At 36.9% G+C, this 13229-nt stretch overlaps 1 protein-coding gene across 2 annotated transcripts in view; it reads left to right on the top strand.

Annotated features, from left to right (window-relative positions):
* LOC128265080 (integrin alpha-PS1) overlaps positions 1–13229 on the top strand; it is a 53911-nt gene that overhangs the window by 32563 nt on the left and 8119 nt on the right. The window contains exons 2-3 of one of the 2 annotated variants that reach the window (XM_053000889.1): positions 9236–9363; positions 10556–10582. In XM_053000889.1, the coding sequence (XP_052856849.1) occupies positions 9236–9363; positions 10556–10582 (155 nt within the window). The remainder of the gene's footprint in view (positions 1–9235; positions 9364–10555; positions 10583–13229) is intronic. The other variant, XM_053000890.1, reaches the window with a different exon arrangement.

A 13229-nucleotide genomic window follows, 5' to 3' on the forward strand; every position in this document is an offset into this window, starting at 1 on the left:
GCAATTTGATGGCCAAAAACTTATATTTTATCTATTACCTAACTTTCAAAAGTATTTTTGTTTAAATTCTATCTTTCCATACTTGAGCGCATGTTGGGGGAGTAATCACTGTAGAGATCAAGTCAAGCCCGAAGCTGCGCATGCGCATTTGCCAGAGACAAATTTCCGAACGCTGATCCAACCGCTTGACCTTGCCATCAATTCTCATAATGGAAATGGCTTGCGAGTCCGGGGAAAATGGAAATGAAATGGAACCGCTGGACCGCTTTTTCCCAACATCACAAACGAGAAAATCCAAATACAAAACGCGATAAGCTGCAAAGCCGCGGGCCAATTTGTGCTACTTGGGTTACGTTGATGGATCAAGGGGCTGTGGATCCCAGAGTTGCACTGGGAAAAAAATCATAATAATGAAATGTAGCTTATACATAAGAAAATTATCTTAATAATACAAGCAAAATTAACTTAAAAAAAAGGGAAATAAAACTTATAAATAAACGTTTTGCTAAAGTGCTAAAAGGTTCTGTATTTCGTGTCCCATTTAAATAAAAATATAATTTATAGAGTTGTATTCAGAAATGTTAAGCCCAAAACTTATTATTGAAGTTGATAATAAGTTTAAAGGTGGCGCAGCTGAATTCTTCCCAGTGCAGATGGGTGAATGTATCGATGGTGGGTTGGTGGTTTGGTTCGATGGCTATCTGGGCTTGGTGGGTAGGCGGTTAAGCGGGCTACCGCGGCAATTTAACGCTCCAGTGGTTACACGCATACCATATTAACCATATGAACCATATGTAGATCAGCGAGATATATAGCAACATATATGCGAACAAACATCTGCATCTGTGTTGACCCACAATTAATCAGAGCCGCACAGCTGCGAACAACGCACGAATTTTGGGCAGAGTTATCAGTTAACACTAGGCTGCATTTCCTGTATCAAATTCCCATTTGGCTGGCCAAATTAACGAGCCGTGAGCGATGACCCAATCGAATGTGGAACGAGGTTGGGCTTGGGCCAACGAAATGCGCAGATCGTTCATTTTCCCAGAGCGCCTTTTCTAGACCTTACCTTAATTTAACTTTAATTAAATGTTGGCTTAATGTGGCCAGTCATTAATAAGTATTTTTATGACCAAAAACAAGTTGGTTAACTCAAAACAAATGCTAAAAATTATTTTTAGATATTAAACAACTCAACATTTTATGCTGGATGAATTAATTAATATCTATTATTATTTTAATTCATGCCATTAAATCTAGTAGAACATAGTACAATAGCACTCCAAATAGGTGCAAAGCCCATTCAAATGGTAATTATAAACAAACTTAACAATGTACGCATGTTATTAAATTTTTTGGAAATATTGTGCTTAGGAGTTTTTTTTTTAAGTTTATTCTAACCAAGCCTTTTTTAATAAGATACAATTTTAGCGAGATTTATGACCAACCGAAAACGTATCTTTTATGTAAATTTAGTGATTATTCAGAGTATAGCACATTTCGGCCTTTTAGTTTAGAATTTTCATGTCAGATTTTTTGGAAAGTTTCCGCACTTTTCAGCGGCGCCATCGAAGGCGTCATCAACTTGGCCAGATTCCCACTTTGGTTTGGTTTGGTTTTTTGTGGCGTCTTGTTCTGCGAGTTAATGGACACATTATGTGCTTGACCCATAGCGGAAACGCGTGCCTGCTTCCCATTATGGATTTAGATTTAGGTATAGATTTGAATTTGGATTTGGCTTTGTGCAAATTGGAACATCCGCGGATGTTAGCTAATGGCATTTGATATCTATAACCGGAGCTGCACAACAAAACAAATGATTAACAGCCCGAAAAATAAAATTAAAAACGAACAAGAACCCTTGAGGGCTATGAATTTCCCTGCGATTTTTGGGTATGACTTCATTCGGACAAGTAATCTCAGTGGCTTTTTTTGGACACGCGCGTCATGGCGACACCTTGACATGCCACGCCCACCCAAACATCGCCGCCTCTCCCTCGCCACCCGAAACAATGGATGACTTAACCAAATCCCATCAAATTATGCGCATTCGGTGACTGCCCGTCTTGAATTTTAAGCTGACCCCCTCCACCCAAAAAAAAATGTATATACATAAACACCAAAATGAAAGAAAACCCGAAAACCGACAAATTTATTGAAGTATGTTTTTTGCTGTCGTATGTCGTTTGTCGGATGTATTTTGTAGTTTCTGAAGTGACAAATCTCGCGGGTTATTGGGTTGGGTTAGGTTACGTCGAGTGCTGAGGGATTTAATGATGGAAGGCCGTACTCTGCAGAACGGATTCGAGTAATATGCAGCGGAATAAAACGGGAGTTGCTTATGTTTAGGGTTAAGTTGATCGGAACAATATGAAATCAAATGCCTTGAAATGCACATGAACGAAATATGAATACCAACATAAATGCTGTAATGGTTATAACATTTTTCCTGGGAATGAAATGGCAAGCAACAGGAGATCTTTAAAAAAACAATGAGAAAGCAAAAAAATTGGAATGTGACAAATATTAAATTTAATAAAAGTGTTTTAAAGTTTTCTTTCTTCCATTACCCAAAGTTCCCTATATTTCCCGAAAAATATTTAATGAAACAGGAGTGTTTTATAGTATGTTAGTAAATATATTGAAAAATATTTATATTTTTCTAAACTTTCATTCTTCCATTACCCAAAATTCCCTATATTCCCCGCCTTGAGACCCACAAACTTGATGGATGGCTTTGACATTGATCCCATGGTGCGAGTGTCAATCGTCATTGCCGTTGCCGTTGTCGACTTAATGTGCAAATTGAATTAGGCAATGGTAATTCAGTTGCTTCTGTTGCTATTGTTGCCGGCTTTCAGTATTCGTAATTTGATTTTTGGTCACTTTGGCTGTCAGTTTACTGGCCCCAAGCCCAACAGAGTGGGCAATCGATGGACAATCGCATTCCAATTTGACGCAAATGCTGCTGGTGGCTGAACCTCAACACAGCCTCCTCCTCTACTACTAGTACTTTATTTATTTCCACTTTTCAAGACAGCTGCAGGTAAACGACACCGCATGTCGCCTATCTTCGAATCCGATCGGACAGGTAACAAGAGTTCAGTTCAGTTCAGGTAGAGAACTAGAGAACTAGAGTCCCATCTAACCATCTCGTCCCCCGATAACTTCATCCTGTCGCAGCAGGAAGTATCCTGCGAATCACGCATCCCACACTCTCCGCCGATTTCCCCTTAAACTCAAAAAAATCATCGAGGAATCGAGAAGGACGTGACTAACGCCGGTTGGCCTACGGGCGTAGGCATAATTAGGCCCGAATAACATCACCTGGCGACACCTCAGCACAATCACCTCTGGGCAAATAACGCATTGCAAATATCAAATATGCGATAGCCCACACACTGAGCCAAAATACGTTAGCCACTTGACTTACAAATCAACAGGGTTTTCCAGCAGCTACTGTAATGTTCATTTAACAAATTGGTTTATTTAAAAAATAATATTTTTGTCCTAAAATATCTACAAGATTTTATTGCAGCTGCAATATTCTTTATTATAGACACTTAAATCAAAATTGTTATTTTAAAGTATTGGTTCAATTCTAATAGCTGCCAACATAAATGAACAGGATTTTCAAGCAGCTGCTATAATGTAAATTATTGAACATTTAATGTAGATTGATATCTAAAATATTTGTTATTTCTTAAAACAAATATTCTTGACTTACAAATCAACAGGATTTTCTATCAGCTGCAGTGTTGGTAATTATACATAATTATACATATAACTCCAATTTGTTACTTTTAAAATTGGTTATATTTTAGAAATAAATAACAAGTTAAAGTCATTTATAACTCAAAAGTTTTGGAACAAAGCTGGAAACAAAAAAAAAAGACTTAAATGGCATGTAAATATTTATGAAACAAATGATGGAAAAATATAATTTTTTTTTTGGGAATTTCAGACAACTTATCTTAAAAATAGAGAATAGTGTATTTTCATAACCCAATCCACAAAACAAAAATAAACCTCACTGTAAAAACTAGTCACTTTTAATTAATAGCATTCACATCTTATCTCAAGTAGTTTTCCAAATAAAATGGCCAGACCGAATGCGAAATCGGAACGGCATCCGATGGCCGGAAACAGATCGATCCTAGAGGGTGTTCCAGACAGATGAGCCATCTCACTACCACTCATATACCATACACCATATACCATATTTGTCTCCAGCAGATCCATAAATATTTACACCGCCAATGGAGTGAGGGGGTTCAGTTGCCGGGGTCACGGGGAGACGAAAATGAATTGAATTTTTGTGGCTGGTTTTGGGGCAGACAAATGATAATAAATAAATATGCTGAGGAGTGGGTTTTGAACGATGCTGCACCACTTAGGGAAAAATATTGGGGATTGGGCGATGGTGAGGGCGAGGGCGAACACTTGGGAACACTTGTGATAATCATGACTAATAAGATACACAAACAGAAGAGAACGACTCTGAGCAACCGAAAAAATAAGAAAAGAAGGCAAACACAGCTGGACTAGAAAGGGGCTCCCAAGTCAGACAACAAAGTATGTACTCAAAATTGTGGCAAATGCAATTCGGGGAGTAACTTCTGTGGAAGGGGGTAACGAAAATAAGTCTGAGGATAAGCCAATTTGTTTGGTAATAAAAATCGAAGAGTGTGCAAGTGGAAAAGAGATCTATAAATATTAAAAAAAAAGGTAATTTAAACTTGAAATTAAAAATTTAAAAAGCTCAGACTGTTTTAATATATATATAAATCAATATATTACACTATTCGATTCTTAAAACATTGTATAAATATTGAATGAATTGTTTTTCAGAAAGAGCGATTTGAATACAAAATTTAATGAAGAACTACAAAGTACTCAATTCATAATTATTCTTTTATCATCACAAGAAACTTTACCTAACTTGCAAAAAGAATGTTCGCGTTAAATAAATACAAAAAAAAATTAGTTAATCATAAGGAAACAATGCTTAAAATCAGCATTAGATCCTCGTTCCTTGAGAGGCTTTGTTATTTTTATAATTACAAAATTGTTCTTATATCCTTCAAAAATCTACAATCCACTCTTTTAATACCCCCCATATCTGCTTTCTTCATGGTTAAATAATTAATTTTTCTATTAGAGTCAAGACATCAAGAGATCCCCTTCCAAAGGCCTTTCTTCGTTTTTTATTCAATCAAACAATCAAATTCTCACAAGAGACTCTCCAGCTGCGGGTGATGGTTGGGGGTGCATATATAGATGGATGGATGGATTGAATGGATTGCTGAGAGGGGGTTTGTTATAGCCACTTGAAAGGGTTTTCGAGACTCCGGCAATTGAGGCGACACGCGCGACGCCTTAAAGCGGCAATTAATGCTCAAATTTAATTAAATGCATTCTAACCAGTCGTCGCCAGTGCACTGCATCACCCCCACCCCTCATGCACTATACTTTCTAGATCCAGATACAGATCCACCACCAAAAGTTAAAGCTAGAAGTTCAGCGTCATTGGATATTAATTGCACGCGATCCAGCAAGTGGAGCAGTCTTTACACCGAGAACAAATATTTTCAAAGTCATTTATTAAGTCTTAGTTTTTCAAAAAAAATAGGAATTTTTTTGACAATGGTATATATGTACCTAAATTATTTGTGTGATAAAAATTATAAATTTATTAAATAAATATTAATTTTATAGCAGAAAGGTAGCGCTCTGTACTGTTAAATTTATATTAAAAAACAATTCTAAGAGCTTTTTTCTTTATTTTAAAATTGATATACATACAGTGGGCAAGAGAAGTACACTGAAACTGCATATAAATTTTTTTTATATCTGTATATATTTTTAAATACATTTTTGTAGAATGGGAATGCTTATGAATGGCTTAAATCTTAATTAAACTAGTTTCAGCGTTTTTTTTCTCACAGTTTTCTCATTTGTTCGACTTCACGATAATTGAGGAGATCAATCCCCATCTTAAGCCCCCTTGGCACCCCATTTCCCTCGACTTCCCCGCTAATTGATAAGCTAAGTGGCAAGTGCCATAAAAACGAACTCGCTCCAGAATCCGAGCAGACCGAAAATACATAAAAAAAAAATCAAATAGCTTCGTTTTCCAAGTTCCACCGCCCACTTCACTTCACTGCACTGCCTTCTCCACGAAATCAAAATTCCGGCTAGATCATTAGGGCTGTTTTATGGACTCGGGCAATGTCAAAAGATTTACAGCCAGCGGCGTTTGGTGACCAGATTTATGTGACTCGTGTTTTATTTCCCTTACCAGATCTCCATCACCTCGGGGAAAATGCAGGCACCTGTTCAATGAGCAGCCTCGGAAAAGCAAAGGAAAAGAGAGTCATTCGACAGCGGGTCAAAAGCAAAGCCGGCCATAAAACCGACTAAAATGAGGCAGGGTCAGCCCAGGTCGGTGGGTTTGCATCTTAAGTCTTCTTTTTTTTTGTGTTTTTGGGTCTGTTGCAATGCGAGTGTCAGCGTTAATGACCACAAGACAAACACGTGAAAAATATGGGTAGCGGCGGAGAGAGATCAGGTCTTAACCTGGCCCGAAAAACTCGGACTGGGTCTTGATCTAGTTTTCTTGCTTCATTTGTGGCCCTGTTTTGAAGGGGAAGTTCACAGCGAACAGGTTCTTCGCTTTTCGGAATAAAACTACATTTTAACTTAGTTATCGGAATGTCTTAGGGGGGTTACATCATTCAAATTGAATAAAAGTCGCCCAAATATATGTTTCAAACGTATAACAGTTTTTATTTCATTGTTGGTATATTTGTATGTTGTTCTAAAAGGCAACTTATAAGACAATATCTACCATTTACATAACCTTCACCATAAGTCTATCTTAGATAAAATATTTAATTGAACGCATAACTTAATTGAACTAAATTTAAATTTTTGTGGTTTTAAGACCGCCAAACCGGCAAATGTGTCAATTGTGAGGCGACAAAAGCGATAGCTTGGAGTACGCCCATGAGCAACGGCTCCTTCTCCTTTTTTTATTTTGTTTATTGTTTAGTTTTTTTTTTGCACCACCTACACCACCCGCACCCAGTTCCGCCCCTCCCCCCAAAACCCCTCACCCACACCCTCATCGGCAATTTGGCCACCAGTTTTGCCTTTGGGCACTTAAAGATTTCTTGTATTTTCGATTTTTCTTCGGTTTTCTGTTGATGCTGCTGCTGTGACGGTTGATTACTTAGGTTTGATGCACAGAACAAAACAAATCGATAACAAATAAAAAATCCACACTTATCACTGTTATAATATATTTTTAAATATTTAATTTGTAATTTAAAATATTTGTCAGATGTGAAAATCATTTTTAAATGACACTAGCAACAAGTTCAGGTATTCGAGGCCCAACGCTTTGCAATCAATTTGTATCTTTCATCAGCTTTACAAGTACAACAATAATAAATTATTATTTTATTGAAATTTTGAATTGTTTAAGAAATGTTCTTTTAATTGTGAGATACATATAAATCCATCCTTATCATATCATTCCTTTTTCGCTGTGTATGAGGCTTTGGTGGTGTGCGGTGTGTGTGGGGTGTGTAGGTGCCACTTAATGGCCGCCATAAACCCACTCCTCGCCTTCGTGTTTTGTAGTTGTCGTACATGCAATTTCAGTTGTTGTTGTCGCAGAAGTTGCCGTTGTTGCTGCAGCAGTGGTTGCATGTTGCTGTTGTTGCTGATGTTGCGGTTATTGCTGTGGGTTATGGCTGAGCTTACGGCTGCAGGATAATGAACATTTATGTTAAACACGTTAAGTGAGCGAACGTGGGTGTTTTTTTCTTTTTATTGTTTTTTGGTATTTTTTTTTTTTTTGCAACTTAGCCGCCCCTTTTTGGCCGGCCCTACTTTGTTGCCATTTAGCGTGTTTCTTGGCCATGTTTTCAGTGCCTTTTGGCGACGTTTCGCGCTGGAGAAATGTCTTTCTTCTCTTGGATTTCATGCATCGGCAATTAGATTTAACGTGGAATTTCTCAAGCACATCCTGCACATATTTGGTTACCTTTGCTTCAATATATTTTGTGTGATACATAAGAATAGTTTTGACTCTTTTTAATTTCTAATTGCATAAGTTCTTCTTCTCTATTTTATGATAAGGGTAATTACTTTTTGGTTTTCGTCTTCATATTTTTTTAACTTTTTTGTATTGCATTACTTGTATCTAAGCTTAATATATTTTTAGAAATCTGACTTTAGTACGTTTTTACTGATAATATATTGATTCCTTCCATTTTAAAAATATTGCATAATTAATATTTCCTTTGTATTTCGTCTTTGACAATTGCTGATGCTTTGGGAGATATTATTTTATTTAATACACCCTAAGAAAATATTCTCAGCGTGCACTTTAAAAGCCCTTCAAACTTTAAATTACTTCCCCTGTTTCCCAACCATATTTCGACATATCCTGCTGGGCTTCTCGCTGCTCCTTGGTAATTTGACTGCTCATTAGCGGAATCTTTCGTGCAGACGCACCCAGACCCCTCACCAATCTGAGCACGTTTATCGCCTGGAGTAATTACTTTTCGGCAGAGCCAAGCCCCGAATAAAATGCAAAGAGCCAAGCGAAGTGCATTGAACCAAGTCGCAATTGTCGCTCAGTTGTGTCTGAGTTGAAGTTGAACCCACCTACAAATCGATTACCAGCCGAAGCCAAAGTGGCGACCCGCAATTAGCAGATAGCCATGACTACCACTATATACTATATAAGCCAAAAGATCCGAGGCGCAACTGACCGCAGATCGCTTGCTTGCGAGTTATTTGTGGTCGGTTCGGGTTACCAACATGTTAAGTTAAATATATGCACAGAAAAAATAATAGGGTTTTTGGAAACTCTGTAACTTCCAACTCAAGCGGAAATCGCAAATATCATGCTAGTGTCAAAGTCTACAAAATATTGCTCAAGCGTATTATCTGATATACTTATAATCAAAACTATCATTCAAGTGTAAAAGTCCACAAAGGATTGGCATTGAAAGAAGCTTGAATAAATATTGGTTAAACGACTAGACAGCTTGAAATAAAAATAATAACTTCTTATAATTTATAAGCGTATATCTGATAAAAAAAACCCTATTTTAGTTATCACACAACTTCAATAGCTAGTGAAATATATTATATAATATATGACTTTAACTTAACCTTTAACTATAATAATTTTACGATTTCCCCTTTTTTTCAGTGTCTTAGTGGGAGCCCCACTGGATCAAAATCGACAGCCGAACACTTCACATTCTGGCGCCCTTTGGCGGTGTCCGATGACCCAGAGTTTCGATGACTGCGAACAAGTGATCACCGATGGCAGACGATGTAAGTGAATCATATCTGTGATGTATAAAAAATAACTAGGATCTGCAGCCTATATATATTCACTTCCTAAGTTCTTAGGTTCTTATTTTTAAATTGAGTAAATAAAAAAGAAAACGCGTACGTATATAATCTCAAGTTAGTCGATAACTCCCAACCCAGCTTCGGTACCGGTACCCTTTTTATTTCCTACTCTAAGCCTGCTATCATTGGTGAAGGTTGATTGGTTAGTGCCAGTCTCAGTTACACATACATACAAATATCGATCTATAGTTATAGTCGTAGATTGTCCGGTCTCGTGGTAACCCCGCTAATCCTGAATCCCGCTCCCAACTGCCAACTGCCAAGTGACTAACTGGAGTGCCATGGTTTAAGGGTCAACCGGGCCGAGCCAATCTTCATTCCCGCTAACCGATTCGCATTTTCAGTTTACCCCAATATCTTGTTTTTGGATCCTGATTAAGTCTGCGAATTGTACATAAACGATTGCCAAATGCTGTACAGAGATCTGTGACTAAACATGTCTAACTTTTAAACAAAAAAAACTATTATGTTTTTCATTTTAAATAGGAGAGAATGCTGTGATCGATATCTAAACGATATTGCAAGCGATTAAATCAATAAATTATTGGAAATAAGATTTTTTCCTAAGTCAATCAGGCTACAAAAATTCTGAGCGTGACTGATGCTCCATTTATTTAATGGGTTTTGCCATAAATTTATTGTTTAATCGTTTTGTCGATCACTTGTTGAATCGTACGATTAACTCAGCAAGCGATCAGTTCTTGAATCGTTCGTTCACTTAATGAGCACTTATTATATTTGTACTCGTATTATCCTCTAGTACCTACTGTATAGATATCCAATTATTTGTCCTAGCATCTTAGTCAATATTTAAAAAACACAAATACCGATATCGAAAACTACATTAAATTAAATTTTTAATTATTTGTCCTTTCTTTCTCTTTTTTCTTTCTTATGTTTTATTTTTCGTTCTCTTCCCCCTTACCTGTTTTGGTTCCGCCAAAATTGAATTCCGTATTCGGTGCGCATAACTGGGAAATTCATTTGTGTTTCTGCCTCAACCTCAACCTCAACCTGAAATCCTAACCCGCCCAACTCCAACTGTCCAAAAAATACTGACAAATCTTTTCGATACTTGCCATTCGATAAATCGATCGAACGAATCCCTTAGCGAACGGAGCATATGAGATTAATAAGAGTAAGTGGTTTTGGGTGCTTTAATTGTTGTCATGCCCACCAAAAACCGGTCCCAATTACCCGATTCCCGACCAAGGATCGCGCATCTCATCGCAACCGCTAACATCCATTCAATATTCGATCGACCTATATATATTAACCAGTATGCCGTAATCAGTTATCCATACCTTTGGTTTGAGCTTTTATTCGTTCACTTACGGTTTGATTTTTCGTTGAATTAACCCCTGCATTAATCATACTTTCGATTCAGTGCACCCATCTCTTCCTGTTTTTTTTTACCAAAAAGTAAATAAATTGCTTGTACATATATCTTCTGCAAATCTATGAATATCTCCGATCACCGAATGCAAATGTACAGTCACGCACGCATGCCTATGGCCGCCATCTTGTTTACCTCTCTCCCTCTCACTCGTACTCTCACTTATATCTCTACTTTTACCGATCTGCCACGCATGCGCGAACTAATTGCAATAAGATATAATATAAGATATTAAATTACACATCTAGCTGTACAAACACACATTTGAATGTTCGAATGCTTGACTATACTATTAAGTTATCATTTAATGTTTATTGCAATAACCCAAACGGTACACAATGGTCTATAAAATAGGACAAATCACTGATATATCTGGGATCGACTTATATCGACCTTCAATTATTAAACGTAAAAGGGTATTATAAACTGCCCTCTCTTAAATAATCACTATTAGGCTTATCAGTTGATAAATGGAAAGTGATAAGTAAATAGACGCTATATATTTTATAATTCGATCGATAAGCAAGTAGTCCAACATTATGAAATATTTGGGAAATTAAAAAGCTTATGGTATTCCCAAACTAAATTCGTCACATCTGTTTTCCTAATCCCTATTTTTAAATAAAATAAATATAATTGACAAGCAAGCCAGCAACTTAAAATATTTTTAAACAAATATGCGTTAGTATTTCTGAACTTCTGTTGAGGGCCTTTGCACGCTTCAACTGTAGCAACAACTTCATTATCGACGTCACATGTTAACCATTTCCTTTAGCATGCCCCAACTGATTCCCGGAATTTCCACTCAAAACCAAGGGGAACGGAATGGCATGGCGATGGGGGCCACTCGAAAAATCCTAAAGCCCCACAAATGTGGCTTCACATTTTCGGCGGCTTCAATTGGCGACTCATTTAGCACTAATTATATAGCTCTGGCAGCTGCAATTGCCATCACTTTACACCCTTGTAGAGGGTGTCAAAGGTTTTTCCAGAAATTAGCAATGCAGTGACATAATCAATAATATATTTGTGGTTACATTTAATGCAAATTAAGTTTACGCAAAACTACCCACAAGTTATAGAATTATTAGGAGGTCGAGGTGTTTTCAAAGCTTATTAAATTAATTTCTGCAGATTTCTTTTGATTACTTACTTAGACTATTTAAGTTTTAGCACTTCATAGCTTTTGAAGAGAATTTATTGCAGCTAAATATGTTGTCATTTAAATATACATAAGCAAATATGTATCACCTTCAAATAGGTATTAAATAACAAAATTTAAATGTTTATGTAATATTAAGTATGGGTATTCGGGCTTCGGTTTTTCTCCTGTTTCCACTGGAGAACTTGGTAACTTGCAACTGGGTCGTCTGCATATTTTTGAACGCCACTGTGACCGGGTTTCTACTGCCGCTTCTTCTTCTTCCCCCAGTTCTTCTTTTTTGCTCTTTTGGCAATCAGAGCGTGGCAGTTGCAAGAAGAAGCTACAAAAAATTAAAAAAACCTACAAAAGACGAAGAAGTGGGCTTTTGCCAACGGCGCCGCCCAAGAACGTGACAAATTTCTCAAACTATGAGCACAATAAAAAAAAATAAAACGAAATCCAGAACAAATGGCTTCACAAAGAACGAATTCGATTATTTTTTGCATTAGAAAATTTAAAATAGCTTAACTCTATGAAAATCAATGTTTTTTGAATCTTAGAAATTGTTAACAGGCTATTCAATTTAATATGTTTCTTAGTTTTGTCACCCATGTTTTCCAGACTCATTCCAATATAAACTACATTTTTTACAAATATTTTTAATTGAACAATTTTTAAAATTTTTTAATAATAGTCCAAAAAAAAAAAAATTACTAAGGATTAGTATAGAATAGTTATAGCTTATAAATAATTTTAATATTCATGGCCAAACGAAATTTGTGCTGTTTTTTTCGCAGTGTACGAATGAAAGGCGAAACAAATGTTGGCAGAGACATAAAAATAACTGCAAATTGTAAAAAATACAGCGCATATGCGAATTCTTGAGCGAAATAGCTTGGCATTTTTGGGGGGTGAAAATGGGGTAAGGGGAAAACGGGGGGTTTTGGGTGAGGTTTTCTTTGCATTGCTTCACATTACCCAGTACCTTATTATTTTTGTCATTACCTTCAGAGATCTGAATTCTTTTTCACTCAAACCAATGTCACAAAGCGCAGAAAAATGGGGAAATTGCGATGAAGAAATCTGAAAAGGGGGAGTGGCAGTGGGCGGTTCTTCCAGCTGCGCGACTTTCACTGCGCAGGCGCGACAGCAGTAAGCGTTTTATAACGCGTCAAACCCGTCAAGAACGGCCCACGCCCCACGAAAACCGAAAAGAAAACTCTACAGCGAAAGAAATTGCATATT

This window comes from Drosophila gunungcola, unplaced genomic scaffold (assembly GCF_025200985.1).
Source record: "Drosophila gunungcola strain Sukarami unplaced genomic scaffold, Dgunungcola_SK_2 000091F, whole genome shotgun sequence".
NCBI lineage: Eukaryota > Metazoa > Arthropoda > Insecta > Diptera > Drosophilidae > Drosophila > Drosophila gunungcola.